General features: G+C 36.5%; 1 protein-coding gene across 1 annotated transcript; it reads right to left on the reverse strand.

The window, feature by feature from the left end:
- Positions 1-3,429: 3,429 nt before the first annotated feature.
- On the reverse strand, positions 3,430-18,637 carry LOC104241770 (DNA topoisomerase 6 subunit B). Its single transcript, XM_009796705.2, has 19 exons — positions 18,355-18,637; positions 18,188-18,240; positions 14,333-14,430; positions 14,115-14,220; positions 13,862-13,996; positions 13,654-13,705; positions 13,330-13,394; positions 12,840-12,946; positions 12,660-12,762; positions 12,440-12,525; positions 12,112-12,308; positions 9,472-9,587; positions 9,245-9,330; positions 9,072-9,144; positions 8,147-8,238; positions 7,695-7,833; positions 7,529-7,623; positions 7,277-7,451; positions 3,430-3,879 (listed from the first exon to the last, which is right to left on the reverse strand). The coding sequence occupies exons 1-19, from the start codon at positions 18,434-18,436 to the stop codon at positions 3,733-3,735; spliced, it is 2,007 nt and encodes a 668-aa protein (XP_009795007.1). The 5' UTR covers positions 18,437-18,637; the 3' UTR covers positions 3,430-3,732.
- Between the last annotated feature and the right edge of the window lie 2,018 nt (positions 18,638-20,655).

Genomic DNA, 20,655 nt, shown 5'->3' on the forward strand with positions numbered 1-20,655 from the left:
ACTTCACTTTTCTCTAATTTAGTCAAACGTAGAAATAAAGAAAATAAAATATTGAGAGAATAAGGAAAAAGGAATCTTATTGATGATCGCAGCTTCTTCCTAGAACAAGATCTTCAAATAGCAGAAAGTAAAATGTAAGCGACTGACAATATTATTTCAGGAATTCTGTGATGATCTTATAAAATATGGTAAGGTGTGTTTATACGAGGGTAGAATACGTAACTGCTTTCCCCTAATTAATTCGCGTCTGTTACTAATATTTATTACATTAATTGCTCGTTACTTGGGTAATTTGTAACGTCTATGGTAATAATAAACAATCGCACATAATGAGGGATTATATTGATTTTTTTCATATTCATGGCTATTAATGAATCTTCCTTCCTTATAGTCTTCGATTGCGCGTATCTCTTCTTTCTCAGTTCTCAGATACGGTTTCTTTGTAACAACCCCAACCCCGTGGGTGTTTTTCTATGCTTTTATTCTAACTTTCGTTCTTCTTTATTGTTCTAACTCTTGTGTCGCATGTCAGCATATCATTAATCTACGTGTCGAGTCTATTTTTCCACCAAAACACTCACAACTTTCAATAATTCAAGTTCATTTACCTTTCCAAAGTTGAAACTTATAAAATGAATTTTTTTTTATTAAGTCATCAATCATTTCTTTCATTTTTTATTACTGCTTCCACATAAACATCTAATACTCTGCATTAATTAAACGATCAATAAAATGTGGCCAGGGAGTATTATTTTCAATTAGATCTTCTGAAGGGATAGAAAATCCAACTCGAAATGCATAACAATGTCCGGTATGCAGCTTCTTGTATATCAAGTTACAATTTTATAGCGAAGTGCTTTATATGATTCAGAATATGATAAAGATGCAAATTTGGCTTCTCAGTAATTCCAAAAGGAAACAGAAAAGGATTCTGGAATAATTCACACCCAAACAAAAAAAGGAGAAGAAAATGGGAAGAAATAAATATGACGTGGCAAATAAAACACGTTTACAACCTTAAGATCAGAGATTTATTTGGGTCTTTTACCTCGTTGTTTGTCTTTTATATGAAAGGAGACCACGTTTGTGCCATAGGGAACTTCAGATATGTCTACATTCAATGTATTTGTGCTATCAGCTACAAGAACATGCATGCATGCCTACCACTTGCTTTGGGCCGCTCCTACTAATATTCCGAATTCGCGCATGAAAATCTCACGTTATTTGAGTTCAAATTCAATACTTATTATCAACGAAAAAACGGTACTTATCATTCTCACATAATCTATTGTGATTTACATTCTTTGATTTCAAATTCGAGACTTAACATTAAAAATAAAGTGGTATTTATTATTCTCACCATAATCTATAGTGGTTCATGATTTTTAATTTAACTAGTCTCTATTTCACCAACACATAACAACACATATATCTCATGATAATTAGTAAAAAATATTATCAAAATTAATAATATTTTAAGTTTTCATCCTATAAAAGTTAATGTAATTAAAGATTTAGAAAAACGAAAAAAATGTAGGTTCTGTTTGGGAATGTTTCTCTTTTATTTTTTTTATTTTTTTTTGAATTTGAAAAATTAGAATAAAAACTTAGGTAACTTCAAAAAGAGATTTATTGGTTTTATTATGTCGCAATGCAAGAAAATAATGAAGTTTTTACTCACTCAATAGTTATTGCATTTCCTTCATTAAACAAGAAAAATAATGAAATTTTTAATTAATTAAAAAGGTCAAACATGAAACAACGGATCAAAGGAACTAATGGAAGAGCCAGGTTAATTCTTCGTGATTGATTTCAGTAGGCCAATTGAAAAGGTTGAGGTGTCCCAATTGGTCTAGCTAGTCTCAGTCTATGTTTTCCTCTTTAACGAGCCTTAGACGACGCGAATCCCAATTAATCGTGACTTAAAACGGCTACCAAACATCCAGTAAGAAAATAATAGCAAGTAGCAAATAATCAACCTTCAGGAAATTAAAAATGTGGTCTACACTACAAGAAGCATATTTCAAATAACTGCTTTTATTGAAATAATTATTAGTTGTTGATTGTATCTTGTGACTTATATATTGTGGGTTAGATTCATGGATATTTATCCAAGTTTTAATCTATTGTATCAAACTCATAAAACTCATTCACTTAACGGAATTATAATTCAACTATATCTATATGTCATACTATAACATAAAATAAAGAATGCGATAAATGTTAAGTTTGGTCCTGAAACACAAGCAGACTACTACTTCATCAACTCACCCTTCATATTGATGTGAGATACTTAAAAAGGATTTAAAAGCCCTTTTTTTTATCCTCGTAAAAAAAATAAAAAAACTTAATGATCACGTGCCACATGCTGCGGTTATCAGGTGAAGTTGCAAAAACAGATTTTTTTGTTTTTTTATGTAATGCCAAAGTAAATTTTTGTTGACGTGGCTGTAATTACATAGCAATTCTACACATGTTGTAGCCTATTTGTGTTTTTTTTAAGGCCAAATTTTAGCATTTTCAGATGGTCTATAAAAATAGTAGGGTTATTTTTTCGCTGCAAAAATTAATTTTATGACTTTAACTTGGTACAATAAACTACAAGTTGAATGATCATCTATGAAATTAACTCGTTATCTTAGCACTAAATATGAGTTCAAGACAGATCGATGAGATAGTATAGCTTGGAGACAAGAGCCATGGTACATGGTCTGTATGGCGGTTGAACATGCACGGTTTCATCAGATTGCTATTGGAAGAACCCTTTCAGCACCATTCTAATTCATGTGCCTGTTTGTAATACAAGTCATTTGCCCTGAACTGCTCTCATAATATTTCTTTACCTTTTCTTCATTGGAATTTGGCACTACAGCAAGAAACCAAAACACCCTCCTCACATAGACATCTAATTTCTTATTTTTGTAAAATAAAAGTGATGTTTGACCAGCTTGGATGCACCTCAACTATTTGTAGGTACCTTGTCACATCAATACTAGGTAACTTTGCCTACAAAAGTTTTAGGCAGATGGAAAGAAATTACCTTGTGTTTATTGTCTCGCTGCTAGGCCACACCCTTGGGGCACATGATCATCCATCTATCATCAAGGGTAAAGGATTCATCTGTTAGTTGGAGGGTCCAAGGCATTGACTTTGTTTGTGTCACATTCTGCTTGTTGCAGACTAATAGGTGGAGTAAACAAACGTAAGTAGGAAATCGAATTTCATGTTCTAGAGTTTATAATTTTCAACAATTTTTCTTTCTAGTTGTTCAAAGCATCTCAACTCGTGGGTTATAACGTATACTAGCATCAAGCTTAATTAAACTTTGCAAGTTCAAAGAACTTATGGACTTCTATCTGAGTAGCAATTTTTTCATCATCGTCCTTTTGTTCCCTTAACTGATTCAAGGAGAGAAAAACCAAAAGATCATCAGAGAAATCGTCAGCCAATATTCCAACATACAAATGGTACTTAAAGACAAACTTTTAAGCTACAAAGTCGTCACTAACATACTCAGAGAATGGGAAAATGAATCTTTGACCTCAAATTTACAATGTGCGACGACGATTCAGTAAACATCGTTGCAATGAGTAACATTATCTCTCCCTATGTCACCACATAATTGTCGTGGCCTTGTTCACCTTTAAATTTCTATAATTCAGATTGATACAAACCAATGAAAAATGATATCAGAAAAAAACACATTCCTGTGACAAGCCAGCTAGAAAATAACTAGTGATAGAGTCTGAAAACAAATACGGGGCTTTTGAAGTCGATGAAGTTCTTATCTTCATCCAGTGACTCTATGTATATGTCTTCTCGGGGTTCTTCATTCACTCCGCTCTGTGTGGCATACTCCAAGGCCATTTCATAGTCCACCTGCAAAACAAAATAGTCAAACGACATAGTAGTTCGTTGTTACAGACCCTTTCTTGTGGGTTTTCCAGAAAAAAGATTAGCAATATTGGCTGGCTCTATGGAATCATCTCAGTTTTCCAACTTTACAGCTGGGAAAATACTTAATCGCACCCGGTGTTTACACCACATTCACAAATTAAGTGAGAATACATATTGTGATGACCCAAAATGTCATCTTGGAATTAAATAATTATCTCGGTATTTTAAGACCTTGAAAAGCGCTATCAATAATTCCTCGACTTGCGTGTGCAGTCCGTATAATTTTCTGGAAGGCTTTTATGTGAAAAGATGGATTAAAATATGAATTAGAGCTTTAAAACTCAATTGAGTTGACTTCGGTCAATATTTTGAGCAAACGAACCTGGATCCGAGTTTTGACCATTCTAGTAGTTTCTTATCGTGATTTGGGACTTGGTCATATCCCCCGAAATCGAATTCAGAGTTCCCTAGATCAAATTATCGTCATTTAACGGAATCTAGAAATCTAAGGCTAAAGATTTCTTAAGTTTGACCGGAGATTTGACTTTTTGATATCGGGGTCGAAATCCAGTTCTGAAATTTTTCATAGCTTTGTTATGTCATTTATGACTTGTGTGCAAAATTTGAAGTCAATCGGATTTGATTTGATAGGTTTTTGCATCGAATATAGAAGTTGGACGTTCCTAGTTTCATTAGGCTTGAATTGGGGTGTGATTCGCGATTTTAGCGTTATTTGATGTGATTTGAGGTTTCGACTAAGTTCGTATGATGTTTTAGGACTGGTTGATGCATTTTTGTCGAGGTCCCGAGGGCCTCGGGTGGATTTCGGAAGGTTAACGGATATAAAAGGCTGCTGAAATTTTCTGGGCAGTTTTTGCATTTTTCGCACGTGTGAACAGTGACTGCACCTGCGTGAACAGTATCCGTGTACAGTAACCATGAACAGTATCCACGGAAATTCTGGACAAAATGTTGAGTTCTGAAAATGGGACCAAATTGGAGCTAGGGAGAGGCGATTTTCGGGAGATTTTTAGAGAAAACAACGGGGTAAATGTTCTTAACTTAATTTTGGTTAGATTACCTAAGCTATTACTAGTTTTGGCATTAAATCTGTGAATTTAGTTGGAAAAGTTGGAAAACCCTCTCGGATAGATTTGAGGATCGAAATGTTATCGAAATTTAGTAATTTTGGTATGGTTAGACTCGTGATTGGATGGGGGTTCATATTCCATAATTGTAATTGGATGGGGGTTCATATTCCATAATTTTTGTCGGGTTCCGAGACATGGGCCCCACGGGCAAATTTTTAGTGCAATTTCGGATTTTTAATGGAAAATGTAGAATTTCATGTGGAATTAATTCCTATAATTTTTATTGACTGAATCGAATTATTGTGGCTAGATTCGAGGCATTTGGAGGTCGATTTGAAAGGAAAAGGCATTGCGGAGTAGAATTTTGCTCGAATTGAGGTAAGTAACGGTTATAAATCTGGTCCTGAGGGTATAAAACCCCGGACATTGTGACGTATGACTATTTTGGAAGTGATGCACGTGCTAGGTGACGGGCGTGTGGGCGTGCTACGGGATTGTGACTTGGTCCGTCCCGCGAGACTGTGGAATTAATTGGCCAACTGTTTAATACATGTTTCCTCTGTTTTCATAGAAATTGACTGTACTTCATGTTAGAAATCATGTTTAGGCCTTATGTGATCATTGTTGAGACCTGCGAGGTCGTGTACTTGCTGAATTAGCTGCTAAGTTATTGTTTTGTACTCAGTCATAGCTTTTCTTGCTTATTATGCCTCTGCCTCTTACTGTTCATTGTTGATATATGATATTACTTATGTTTGGGCCGTTTATATGATTTCTGAGAGCCCAAGAGACTGGAGAGATTGATGACTGAGTGAGGCCGAGGGCCTAAATATGAGGTTATTGATACTATAGCACGTGAGTTGTCCGTGCGGATCCAAATATTATATTATAGCGCGTGAGTTGTCCGTGCGGATCCAAATATTATATTATAGCACGTGAGTTGTCCGTGCAGCACGTGAGTTGTCCGTGCAGATCCAGATATTATTATAGCACGTGAGTTATCCGTACAGTTTATAGCGCTTGGGCTGAAGGAGCCCCTCCGAAGTCTGCACACCCCCAGTGAGCGCAGTCGACTACATATATGGATCGGGCTGCACGCCGCAGCGGTTATTATGAGGTACCTGCTGAGTGTGAGTGCTGATTGATGAGAGTTGAGTCATGAGGGACTGAGAGGCTTGCCTGAGGGGCTATATATACATACATACGAGTGACGCTTTGCCCGAGGGGCTTGTTTTGTGAAATTACTGTCTTCACTCATCTTTATACTGAGCCTCTATTGAAAATGTTAAACAAATGTTTTGAACAACTTTCATTCGAACCGGAGTTTTTTTTTAGATGTTTGGAATTAAATTATTGATTTGGTTTTGTTATTTCCACTGAGATTTTTAAGTTATGAGATGAGCTGAGTGACTGTTGCCTTGAGAGGTTGTATTTGTTTTCAGTTAATTGCTACACTTAGTTGCTATTTATCCTTGTCGTACATATTTATGGAATATTTGATATGAGTTATTTGAGTATGCACTGATGAGACTTAAACTATTAAATTGAAAGTATGGCTATTCTTATTGAAAGTTATTGAGATAACTGTATTTGCATAGCTCGTCACTACTTCTCAGTTCCTTATTTATTTCTGTTACTTACTGAGTTGGTGTACTCACGTTACCCCTGTACCTCGTGTACAGATCTAGACACTTCTGGTCACGGCGGTTGCTGATTGAGGAGTCAGACTCAGGAGACTATTGAGGTAGCTGTATGGTGTTCGCTGACCTTGACTCTCCTTTCCTTTCATGTTGTACTGTTCTATATTTTCAGACAGTATTTTATCAGTCGGATGTTGTTATCATTTAGATGCTCATGCACTCAGTGACACCAGGTTTTGGGGATGGATTGTTTAGTACTTTTGGAGTTATATTCTATTCTAAAAGGTTTTATTTAATATTAACTGCTTCCGCCTTTATTTAAAAGTTCTATTGTGTTGAGATGTTGAGTTGAGGCTTGCCTAGTACCACGATAGGCGCCATCACGACAGGTGAGATTTTGGGTCGTGACACATATCAATTAACTTACTTGCACCCGGTGTTAGATATATGTGTTGCATTCATTCATTTGGTGCAAACAATTGGTGCGGGTAAATTTTTCCTTACAGTGGCAAGCAGGTTTACAACCATTTTCTTTCTCAAATTCATAAGAGGCTAGAAGCATCCAATCAAGTTAATGGTAGCAGTATTTGACCATAATGCGATACAAACTTCTCTGCACTAGAATAACATATACACAGGGATGCTTACCTTTTCAACATGCTGAGCAAGCTTTTCTCTCAATGTATCTTTCGTTATTGAATTAACTGAAACTTGTTTTAGTATGTCTGTTTCGTCATTCCCGTAGCGTTTCCTTTTTGACGCATGCAGATTTGCCATCTCTTTTAGGACGATATATATAGCATTAGTAGAATCAGGGATATACCTGCGTCCAGTAGAAAATTAGCATTGAATTTGACTGATGAAACTCAAACTATTATCAGCCTAAATGATCAAGCTTACTTGCTCAAATTCCGCTTCCTTTCCTGCTGCTCACGAGCCTGAATCCTTTTTACAATCTTTGCTTTGAGCTGATTGCAACACTGCTGAATGGCTGTCTGCAATACTGATTTATTAGCCTATGAAAAAGCCACTCAGCGATTTATGAACCAAGGACAATAGGAGTTACCTTGACAGCAGAAGCTATCTCACTTATGTCATCTCCGATATACTCCTTCCCAGTCCCCTTGAAGGGAATTTTGGTGCTAACGATGCTGACAAAGACACCAATCTTGTCTTGTGTCTGGTTTATCTTGTAACTGTTCCAACTATAAATGACATCTTATTACAGTCTGCAGTTCAATTTGCAGAAATTTTCCCCACCCTCACATAAAAAGGGAAAAACCAACTAAAAGCGACAAAAGAATATGAGAAAGAGAAAAGGAGCCTCGTAGGAAATTATTTCTCCCCTGTTCTAGGGTGGCAAAAAGGGGAGCCCACAGAAGATAACATCTTCTATAGTACTTGCTCACAAGAAATTTAGGAAAAGGAGAAAACATTTTCTATGAGAGAACAAGCAGAGTTTCTTGATTTCTTAGCGAATGAGAATTACGAGCAACTTCGTAGGCTTTAAATGCTTACTTGATTCTCTTCAAAGCAGTCCTGGTAACAACATCAGCACCTTGCTCAAAAAGAAGCGGAATCCGATTAGCAAATCGGAATATATTCAGCCCCTAAAATTTTGGTCAGGCATAGTAAGTGCAACAATATGAGATAAAGAAATTCAGAAGATATAAAAGTTGTAATAATAGGGCTAACACCAACTGATGAATCATGAGGCAATAAGCTAGGAGAAGCAACAAAAGTTCTATGGATCAGAATTTTCTAACACTGACATTTGCTTCTCTTTTCTTCTATTTCTTTTCCATGTCCGTTATTATCAAAAGAAAGGAAACACTGTCATCCAATGAATAGAACTTCAACATCTATTTAGGGGTCGTTTGGTACCAGGGATAAGGATAATAATCCTGGAATAGAATTTGGGATTGTATTTATCCCATGTTTGGTTATAGGTATTAGCTAATCTCGGGATAAATTTTACAGTAAAATAGTGGGATTAGCTATCCCTTATAGAAGGTAGGATAGCTAATTCCATGGGATATCCTTATTTATCCAACCATTGTACCAAACGACCCCTTGTTCGAGAATATGGGAAGACCAGATGATGTCCTCTGCAGGCAAATATTTACTTCTTACAGCTCCTAGAAAGTATATCCTTATCACCAAGTGACCCTCAAGAACCTCACCATGCGGTAACTTCAAGCTCAAAAGCGAAGAAAAAGAATTTGACCATCATATAGTGCTTCCACAATCATTTGATTAGGTTTGTCCAATGAAATCAAATCATAATTCACTACTGAACGAATGCAGATTAAGACACATTCTGATGGGTCCTTTGCTTATAACATTGGTGATACAACATATTGTATAGCCACAATCAGTATCGGGACTAGACGTGCTTCATTCTCTATCTTTTATATACTTTACCATAAGGGAGATTTCTCACTTGTTTAACATCTTTCCCACCAACACTAACTCCAGCTTCCACGATAAATGGATGGCCTTCGAATACTTGAGCACTGGACAGAAGTCGTAGTAACTTTTAATACTTCTATGATTTGTATGATAAAATCAAAGGATTCAAAAGATAAAAGTAGATGAAAAGCTTTATATACTAACCTTCCAGAAAAGGTAGCAACCATATCTGGATGCAGTTCTTTTATAATACCAAGACGTAGATTATATTCTCCAGCAGGACTTAGAATCTGCAATATGGCTTGTTATTGACATGCAAAAATTAGTACAAAACATATACACAATAAAACTGGGAATCGACATAACATTTATAATTTGGTGTCGCTAAAAGCAAATGGAAAAGAGGCAAGAACTTCAAAAGAGGAACTTACATCACCACTGGGATCATCAAATTTGGCTTGACGAAACAACTGATGGATGCGAACTATTTGCTGTGGTGTTAGAGATTTAACTGGCATTTTAGGGTTAAAATCGGGACCCATCTCCCCTAGAATGTGAAAGAACATCCTTCTTTAGTTATAATGTACAATGACCGAGGGCATTTTATTGTTATGTAAGTGAATGAGTAGTATGCTACAGATATAAGTACATAAGTAACAAGGGATAGAAATGTTCATTATGGAAATTCCAATATCCATGATGAGAGATTGGTGTATCAACAAGTAGTTTTAATGGTAATAAGGTTTTCAAGAGAGCACAAAGCACAAAAACATATTCGAAATGCAACTCTAGCAAGGCAGTGTTCAGCATATCACATTAATTTTTTACTACAGTACCAAAATCAAACTTGAATTTTTACAATGCCACACAACCTAGCAGTAGGAGCATAGTTCTCAGCATAGTTCATATTTCACATGCCTAGCCACACTTGCCAGAGGAATTTCCGGACCCAGAATTAGCCTGAACGTAACATTCATGTAATTCACATTCTCTCGTGAAAATCCCAACTTATGTTTCAAATTTGCTTGTCTGATTTTACTGTAGTAGCTTCTAAGGACCTTAATGCTCAAAATAAAACTACATTTGACCTCGTCAATTTCTTTTACTGTTGTGTAATCTGTATTCTTACCTGCCACCAGTCTTCCATTTAAGTTTTTCCTCTCTATGTTATTATTTGTAGGAGACATAATATTAAACTTTTGAGTTTACTGAAAGTGTACTCCCTCTATCAGCTTAAACTTTTGGATGAGTTTGTCACACACTTCAACATGGTATCAGAGGGGACAAAAGTCTCTCACTGCCACTCATTATGAAAAAGAACTCCACATGCTTCACCATGAAAAATAATCATGCCCGCACATGAAGGAGCATGTTGAAGGCATAATATTAAGTAAATAAAAGTATCCTCTTTCAATCAACTTAATCTTTTAGATGAGGCGGTCACACACTTCAACATTATTCAACTATGAAATCTTGCTACTCAATTAATTCAAAAGGAGTCTTTCATAATGAGAAATATGGAAAAATTTACTACTCCCTCAGTTTCATTTTTATTTATATAACCGAAAAGCCGCTCAGGGTCACTTTATATGACAGTGGTTTACTGGACATAGAATTGAAATATTAATTTGACTTTTTAATTATACTAGTGATAGTAAAAACCAAATGAATGAATTTTTTTATTAGGTAAATAAGTAATGATTGGGAAGTTGGGGAAATAAAGATAACATCACATCAAAATTTAAAATTCGAATAGTAAAAAGAATTTGAATTTTTGAAAATTGCAAGAGTTGTAGACAGTAATGTCGGAATTCCATCTTGACATAATAAAGAGTGATGTCCAAAGCGCAGAGAGATCAGAAGTAGGCTATTGGATAGGGCATTCCTGCTTAGCCCAAGGCTTACCTTAATAAAGAAACCATGTCAAACATTTTAGAACGTCTTAAAACAGAAAGAGTATCATATAAATTAAAATGGAAGAGTATTACATTTTGGTTATCATTCTTTAGTTATAGAGGAAAGGATCTATAACTTTTTTGTTGTCGACGAGTAGTGACACCCATTAAGGCAAAAAAAAAAAATTGTTGGTTGTGTTTAAGAAGCTTAGTTTACTGTAAGACTTAAATTTAAAATTTTGAATAACTTAATAAGACCTGGATGAATAGACTACATCTCTTCCCTCAAAGAGGAAACACCATACTATGGTGTTCACTACAAAAAGGTACTAGAAACACTATAAAACCTACATCCATCACAATTTGTTTAATACAATTTTAAATATCCCAAAATATTTGAGACACTTTTTGAGAAGAATATTTTACAATGTTATATTATACGATGTTCGGATTTCTTGAATTTAGCTACATTTAACCATTTAATTTACTCTTTGACGTGATATCTTTCTTTTCAATCTATCTTTGCAACCATATTATAATCCAAATCTCCAATTACTTTTTACAGATCAACTTAATATTTTAAATCTATATCTTGTCAAGCCTGAAGGAAGGAGTATATTGATATCTAAATTTTTTTTAAAAGAAACTTTGCATTGTGATTTAATGAAGCGATGCATTTTTGTGTCCTAGAATTTGAATTTCGATCGACAAATCAAAGATTTCATTCTCAAACTTTTTGCTACAACCAAAGAGAATGAATCTTAACCCAAAAAAAATGTATATGAAATAACCAAAAACATAATGAGATTAGCACTAGAAGTGGCAACCACGGAAAATAGGCTTATCATAAACATTGGAGTTCCATATAAAAGCCAATTATTAAAAATACAATCTCCGTGCATAAAAAGCCAATTGAAATGCAAACTTATCTTCTGTTAGTCTGATAGTAAGGAAAAATTTATATTTTTTCCAACTCTATTAAGTTGGTGAGCAGTAACAACAAACTGTTGTCTGCTAGTGGCTGAATGGAATGCAATCAACAGATGAACTATTTTCCATTGTCAACAATACATAGAGCATGTACGTAATCTTTAGCCAGACACCCTTGACTGCCAACTAATTTTGTTTTATCAAGGGATCTCAAAGAGATGAATGCAATCAGTTTCAAGTTCTCACCGATTAAACGCTCTGCATGACACTTCCCAATGTTTACAAATTCATGCTGAAGGAACTGCAGAAGGGTCTGTTTTGATGTCTCCGTTATAAGCCGTTTGATAAGAAGTATATCCACAGCTGATGGATGGTACTTGGTCTCAAGAGGAACTGGAGGCATTATGTCCGTTCTTCTAGCAAACCTAATTATCACGTTTTTCCTACAATAAATTCAAAATAAAGTGAAACCGAAGAAATTCAGGACATGGTTTATGAACTCAAAGATAGTGGATGTGCTTGTAGCCTTGCACAAACAAATTAATTCAATCAAGGAGGGGGAGAGAGAGAGTACTCTGGAGAATCTGATATGAATTGGAAAAGGAATTGTGCATACGGCGTAATGACGGCCATTTGTCGCATATAATGCAATATTTTGGACTGTAAACGAAGAAAGAAAATATCAGTTTTCAGAAATATAGAAGGTGCATCAGTTGGTTAAGTTGCTTTCACTGCCTGAATGAGGTGAAACTTGGGAGGACATCTGTCACAATGACAATGTAAAAACTACATACTCGGTAGGTTGTCCAGTTCCCTTCAATAACAATCTGGATTTCAGCACCATGCCACCATTCTTTGTTTTCCCGTTTTTCATGTACATGAATGTGAGGAACATTCCTGAAGCAAAGGCGTAATGCAGTGAGGTACCACGAAACAAAATTCTATGTTACTATGCATTCTGAAATATAGCTTACTTGTGAATATCAATATCCAGCCTACAGAATGAGGTATAACTTTGGCTCTTCATGGAAGATGTAATCTCAATGGGAAGTCCTGTACTCATCTTGGACCAAATCAATGCCTGTAGAAATGAGAGAAAAGGAAATGAAGGTATATGTTGACATCCATTGAAATCCGTTTCTGGATGAACACAACTAAACTGGAAAAAAGAATTACAGGCTAAAATCACTGGGAGGATCACTCTAACAGTATGAGAATATTCTCTTAGTTCAGAGAAATTATCCACCCACTCACCCTCACAACCACCTCTTAAAACAGATAATAGCAACAAGGCAGAGAAGATACCACAAGCAACTAAGACACTAAAATGTAAGACCAGAAGAGATAGAAGATCAACACTAACCTAATGTTACAGAAATTATGTACTATGAGTGCAAACAATTTAGAGAAGGTGATTGTTAAAGAAAGTCAAATGATTAGGTCAAGACCAATTTCTGAACATACCATCTTTGCACCAAGACCAAATTTCCCACGTGTCTGTTTCAATCCATACTTTGTTCCAGACAAAACTGCAGAAGACACTTTCTTAGGAACAGGATCATGTGCAGCAATATTCAGTTAAAAAGAATCAAAGATTTCCACTTGGATCTACAACAATATCAGGAAAAACTAATCCTAATAACTAAACTAGAAAAGCCACTCGAAAACACCTCCGCTCCTCCCAATAGAAGGTCAAGAGAAAACAAAAGAAGTTGGAAAAAAACAAAAGGCAGGAATATGCAAAAATTTCGACTGGTAAAATAACTGGATATGGAGATCATATAAAACCTCGTCCAAACATATTCGGGATATCGTCATGTGGCATTCCTCTTCCATTATCCTATATTAGAAACAAGTACAGTGAGTTAAGTCATTCCGGAAATAAACTCCCTCTAACTTGCTAGTGAGATTGCTTTAATTCAACAATGTACAGTTGTTGTCTTCCATACTGAGAACAGCATCAGCATATAGAAGAACAAAGAGAAACAGGTCATACCTTGCATGTCACCCTATAATACGATGCCTCCCTACCCTTAGCTGCCTTTGTAGCTACAGGGTCTTTTCCTTTCTTCCCAAGAGCAGCATTCTTTGCTTGAACCTCTAGAAGACGAGCTTCCTTGGCAAGCCTTTTCTGTAGCACAACAGGTAGAAAACTAGTTCACTACTGAAATCCGCTAAATGTCAAACAGTCAGCATAAGATGTAAATCAGAACGCCATCCAAGTGAGACCAAATTCACTGCTTACACACCTCACGAGCCTTTGCTGTCTCAAAATCATCATAAAGAGCTTCATCTCTTCGTTCGTGGTCAGCCAGACCAATCATGGAATTAAACTTACTTTTGCCGATCTCTTCACTACAGGAGCATAACAAAAACCAAAACAAAGCTATGACGAATGGTTCTCCATTAATGAATTTTTGTTAGCTCATTAAAGCAGTTACTAAAATAGACAACAATAATCACTTACATGGTTATCTCTACAACAGGAAGTTCAGATATGGATTCAGCAGAATCAAGTGCATTCTCAACAAGTTCTCTCACAGTAGTGTAAAGACATTTTCCAGGCTGAAAAATTGAACAAAGAGTAACTATAGACAACCTATAAATATAGGAACGTTTTATGCGAGTTTCATACATTTGAAATGGCCAATTTGGCTAATATACTTTAAATGAGAAGTATTCTTCACCGTTGGCAAAGGTGCATGGTTCGAAGGTACAGCCACACCTCAAGTACATTGGTTAGGGTGAAGAGAGGCGTGATTTAAAGCACATTAGTGTATCATTGCTGAAGTAAGTTCCACCTCATGAAAATTTTAAGCTATAAAAAATGAAGAGCCTATTTCATCGCCCTCAACATGCCCTTCAATATGGACAATTTTTTGCGATTGATGGCAACAATGTCTGACCTTAAAACCTCCACCTACTCTACTATAATTATGAATTTTGGGGACAACTCTTGAAAAGGGGTACATTAATTAACTGATGACAGTGAGTTATCAACAGTCTGATTACATGCTAAGCAGGGGGCATATGGAGGTTAAATTTTCAACCTTTTCTATTCTAAAAGGTACCCACAATTTTGAGGTACCAGCTTCTCCTCTCCTATATAACCGTTGTTAACCAAGTGCAATATCTTCGTAAAGCTAAAGATTCAATGTATAGTTCTATGGAGACCATGCACCCCTTTGTTTCTCACTTTTGCTTTTACCCTTCGTTTGCATTCGTTTTTTCCTTTTCAGTAATCCATTTATGATTTCTGCTTCTTTTTTAAAAAAATTCTGCTTCTCTATCAAACTATTTCTCTAGGAAAATCTTTATATAAAAAAATTTCTCTTGGAAAATATTTAGTTCATACTTGATCTAAGTAGTCACACTGAGGCATGCATTTTTTTTTTTTAAATTACGGTAGTAATTAGAGATATGGAGGCAGACCCTGGAATCTAAAGGTTTCAAGTTAAGCCAGTGTTGTGAAGAGCGTGAAGCGAGGAAAAGCGACAACCCCCGTTTCACTTAAAGCGAGAAGCGCTCACTTTTTTGAAGTGAAGCGGAATTTTAAAAAAAAAATTAAAATAAGAGGAAGGGCGGTATACTATTCTGTTAAAAACTGGGCAGCATAAAAACAGTGAAAGAAAAACTGGGCAGCATTTCAACGAAGAGGAGAAGACTGAGAAGAAGAACCGAAGGGAAAAAAAAAATCGTCAACATTTCGCTTCTATTTGGAAGAAATCATCACATACCTGTTGCTGCTGGCCGTGTGTTTTAATAAAAGAACACTGAACACCTTTCTTTTTTACTTAAATAGGTTGGCGGGTGTTTAAAACAGAGAAGCGCTCGCTTCGGTCGCCTCGCTTCGCTTCTCGCTTTTTAGTGGGAAGCGCACGCTTTTATCTACCTGAGTCGCTTCATATAGCAGGAGCGGTAATGGGGTCGCCTCGCTTTAAGCGACCGCTTTTCACAACCCTGAGTTGAGCAGGACCAAGACAGAATACTTGGAGTGTAAGTTCAGTGGTGAGTCTCGAGTGTAAGTTCAGTGGTGAGTCTCGGGGGAGGAGGGGAAGGGGAGGTGAGGCTGGACTCGCAGGTCATCCCTAGGAGAGGGAGTTTTAAGTACCTTGGGTCTATTATTCCGGGAATGGGGAGATTGATGAAGATGTCACACATCGTATTTGGGCGGAATGGATGATATGGAGACTTGCTTCCGGTGTTTTATGTGACAAGGTACCACCGAAACTTAAAGGTAAGTTCTATAGAGTGGTGGTCAGAACAACGTTGTTGTATGGGGCTGAGTGTTGGCCAGTCAAGATCGCTCATGCCCAGAAGATGAAGGTAACAGAGATGACGATGTTGAGATGGATGTGCGGGCACACCAGGTTAGATAGGATCAGAAATGAAGTTATTCGCGACAAGGTGGGTGTGGCTCCTATTGAGGACAAGATGCGGGAAGCACAGCTTAGGTGGCTTGGTCATGTAAGGAGTAGGAGCACAGACGCCCCGGTGAGGAGGTGTGAGAGGTTGACATTGGAGGGCCTACGGAGAGGTAGAGGAAGGCCAAAGAAAAGATGTGGAGAGGTGATTAGGCAAGACATGGCGCAGCTTCAGCTGACTGAGGACATGACCCTTGATAGGAAGGTATGGAGGTCGAGGATTAGGGCAGTAAAGTAGGTAATTTAGATTGTTCATAACAGTAGTATTGGCACACAGTCTCGCTTTCCGTGGGTAGTAGGTTTTTATGACTAACCGTTGTTTTCTTTCATTGTGGATTACCTTATTATTAACTTGTTGTTTTTATTCTGCTTTTATATGGCTTTTTGGTACTGTCCCTTCTTGTCTATATTTTCATTAATGTGGTGTTTATGCTTTCCTGAGCCGGGGGTCTATTGGAAACAGTCTCGCTATCCTCACAAGGTAGGAGTAAGGTCTGCGTACACACTATCCTCCCCAGACCCCACGGTGTGGGATAAGACTGGGTATGTTGTGGTTGTTGTTGTTGTTGGTATCTAGGACAATTTGCACCCACCTAGACCTTGCACCACTTTGTTTCTCTTTTTTCTCTTTTACCTTAGTTTGCATTCATTTTCCCTTTTCAGTAATCCTTTTATGACTTGTGCATTTCTTTTATTGTGCTTCTCTATCAAACTATTTCACTTGGAAAATCTCTATAAGAAAATTATTTCTCTTGGAAAATATGTAGTTCATATTTGATCTAAGTTCTCACATTGAGGCATGCAAGATATTCTAACTTTTTTTGATAATGGTGATATCCAAACCAACTTGCGTGCATCTAAACTATTCCATCGGATACATGCTGTCTCTCACCAGCACAACTACTGGGTAACTTCGTCCACTAAGGCTTAGGTAGATTGGAAGAAATCACCTACTCCCTCTGTTCCAGTTTATGTGAACCTATTTCCTTTTTGATCCGTTCCAAAAAGAATGAACCCTTTCTAAATTTTGTAACAATTTAGCTTAAAGTTACAACTCTACCCTTAATGAGAAGCTTTTATAACCACACAAATACTCTGGGCCCCATTTGGACTTATTTAGGACCACAAATTCCAAAAGTCTTCATTTTTTTCTTAAACTCTGTGCCCAGTCAAACAGGTTCACATAAATTGGAACGGAGGGAGTAATATTTTTTGTCTCTGTGAGATTTGAACCGGGTCTCCAAGGTTTTCACACACTTAATTGGCCATCCTAGTGATTTTTGTCCCCGTAGGATTTGAACCTGGTCTCCAAGGTTTTTACACACTTAATTGACCACTAAGTCATACCCTTGGGTGCGCAAAATTTTCTCAAAATAAAACCTGATACTTAAGATCTTGACTTAATGTTTATTGTTGGTGTTGTTATAAGCAGATCTTGACTTAATGTTTGTAATAAGTAATAACTAGAAACTCTACATATTTAGACTTGGGAATGTTTTCATTTGCATAAATAACGTGCACCTAGATTCATTCGGTACATACCTAACTTTGCAGGTAGCACTGCACCTTAGTTAATGACAACTTCAGTTACAAGTAATAATCACTCTTTTTTAAACCACGAAGGTGTTTGGGTCAGCTTGCGTGCACCTCGACTATTCATCTAGGTACTTGTTACCTCACATAACTTTGTCCACTAAGGCTTTTGTGAAAAAATAACCTGTATTTGCTTTCACTGGAATTTGAACCATAGTATATCACTCTTAAAATGCCAACAAGACAATAATATTTCATTGACAACCTTAAATTATTAAATATAATTATGATTGCACTAAACTATTTGAGATTGTAATCTGTATCATTAGAAATACAGAGAGATAATAAGCATGTAAGAAACTCACATTGTCAAAACCCGCAATGTTCTTGTTATCTGCAAAGAACTCAGCTGGAGACTCTGCATAAAATTAAAAACATAAACCGAAAGTTAAACAAGAAAAAAAACTACAAACGATTAAGCTCAGCAGTCTCCCCACACACACACGCGCGTAGAAAGAGAGAGAGAACAAACTCTGTTTGAGAACGCTATCTTTGGGTTTTCGAGGGGTTTTTGATTTGCCCTTCTTCGGTATTTCTGGACTATCACTCTCCATTTCAACTGATTAAAAAAAAAATTGAACTAGGGTTTTTACTTCAAATCAGCTAGGGTTTTTGTTCCCCTTTTCTAACTAAGCCTCTATTCATTGCTCATTTAGGAAGTATATACTGTTAAATGCATCCACCATTGAAGCTCCATTAGCAGACTGTAGTTTGTTAAAATGTGAGGACCAATCGGGTCAATTTCGGATGCCCGTAATACAATGGGGTTTGGCCCGATATGACTAGAGTAGATGCAAAAGGATAGATAATTTCTTTTTTGTTAAGAATTGTGGCTCAAAAATAACAATATAGAACAAGGAAAAACAAGTTAAGATATATAGAGAGAAAGAGAGAAGGAAAAGATTTTCTTCTTCAATTGTGTGTATTTTTCTATCTATTACAAGGCCTTTATATAGGCATAAATAGTGAAGAAAATATGTCATGGAATATGTCATTGAACATACAAAATATGTCATTGAATATGTCATTAAGCATTTGAGATGAAAAATCATGGAAGAAGAGTAGACATCCACCATAATGTGATATTTATTATAACACTCCCCCTTGGATGTCCATAGATAATGTGCCTCGTTAAAACCTTACTAAGAAAAAACCCTGTAGGAAAAAAATCTTAGTGAAGGAAAAAGAGTACACATATCTGTAATACGCTTTATTTGTTGCCTCGTTAAAAACCTTACCAGTAAAACCCAGTGGGACAAAACCTAGGCTAAGGGAAAAAGAGTACATCGCGTATCTTACTCCCCCTCATGAAAACATCACTTTATTTCTCGAAGACGACACATTCCAATCTTCTGTCTCAACTTCTCAAATGTTGAGGTTGGTAATGCCTTAGTGAACAGATCAGCCAAATTTTCACATGAACGAATCTGTTGAACACTAATTTCACCATTTTGTTGAAGATCATGCGTAAAAAAGAACTTTGGTGAAATGTGCTTTGTCCTATCTCCTTTTATGAATCTTCCATTCAATTGGGTTATGCATGTTGCATTGTCTTCATACAAAATTGTGGGTAGTTTGTCACACTTCAACACATTTGTCTTGGATAAGGCGTATTATAGACCTCAACCAAATACATTCTCGACTTGCTTCATGAATAGCAATTATCTCAGCATGATTAGAAGAAGTAGCCACGATTGATTGCTTAGTCGATCGCCAAGATGTGGCAGTGCCGCCACATGTAAACACATAACCTGTTTGAGATCGAGCCTTATGCGGGTCAGATAAATACCCAACATCGGCATAACCAACAAGATCGGGATTGCAATCATTGCCATAAAAGAAGCCCATATCGGTAGTCCCTTTTAGATATCGCAATATGTGTTTGATCCCATTCCAGTGTCTCCTTGTAGGAGCAGAGCTATATCTTGCTAAGACATTAACCAAAAAAGTTATGTCAGGCCTTGTAGTGTTAGCAAGATATATTAGTGCACCAATTGCACTAAGATATGGTACTTCAAGACCAAGAAGCTCTTCATTCTTTTCTTGAGGTCGGAACGGATCCTTATTTACATCAAGTGATCGAACAACCATCGGAGTACTTAATGGATGTGCTCCATCAATGTAAAACTGTTTCAATACCTTTTTTATGTAGGCAGATTGATGAACAAAAATTTCGTTTGCCAAATGTTCAATTTGCAAACCGAGACATAATTTTGTCTTTCCGAGATCTTTCATCTCGAATTCCTTCTTTAAACATTCTACGGCTTTGGGAAACTCTTTAGAAGTGCCAATGATATTCAAGTCATCAACATATACAGCTATGATGACAAATTCAAATCCAGACCTCTTAATAAAAACACAAGGGCAAATAGGGTCATTTTTGTACCCTTGGTTTAGCAAATACTCGCTAAGGCGATTGAACCACATCCTCCTTGATTGCTTCAATCCGTATAAGGATTTCTGAAGTTTTATTGAACAAGTTTCTCTTGAACTTTTATGTGCTTCAGGAACTTTAAATCCTTCATGGATTTTCATAAAAATCTCATTGTCTAGTGAGCCATATAAGTAGGTTGTGACAACGTCCATCAACCTCATATCAAGTTTTTCATGGACTGCCAAATTTATTAAATACCTGAAGGTAATTGCATCTACCACAGGAGAATATGTCTCCATATAATCAATGTCAGGCCTTTGCGAAAACCCTTGTGCCACAAGTCGTGCTTTATGCCTTATGATTTCACCTTTTTCATTTTGTTTTCGCACAAAAATCCAT

This window comes from Nicotiana sylvestris, chromosome 9 (genome assembly GCF_000393655.2).
Source record: "Nicotiana sylvestris chromosome 9, ASM39365v2, whole genome shotgun sequence".
In the NCBI taxonomy this organism is placed as follows: Eukaryota; Viridiplantae; Streptophyta; class Magnoliopsida; order Solanales; family Solanaceae; genus Nicotiana; species Nicotiana sylvestris.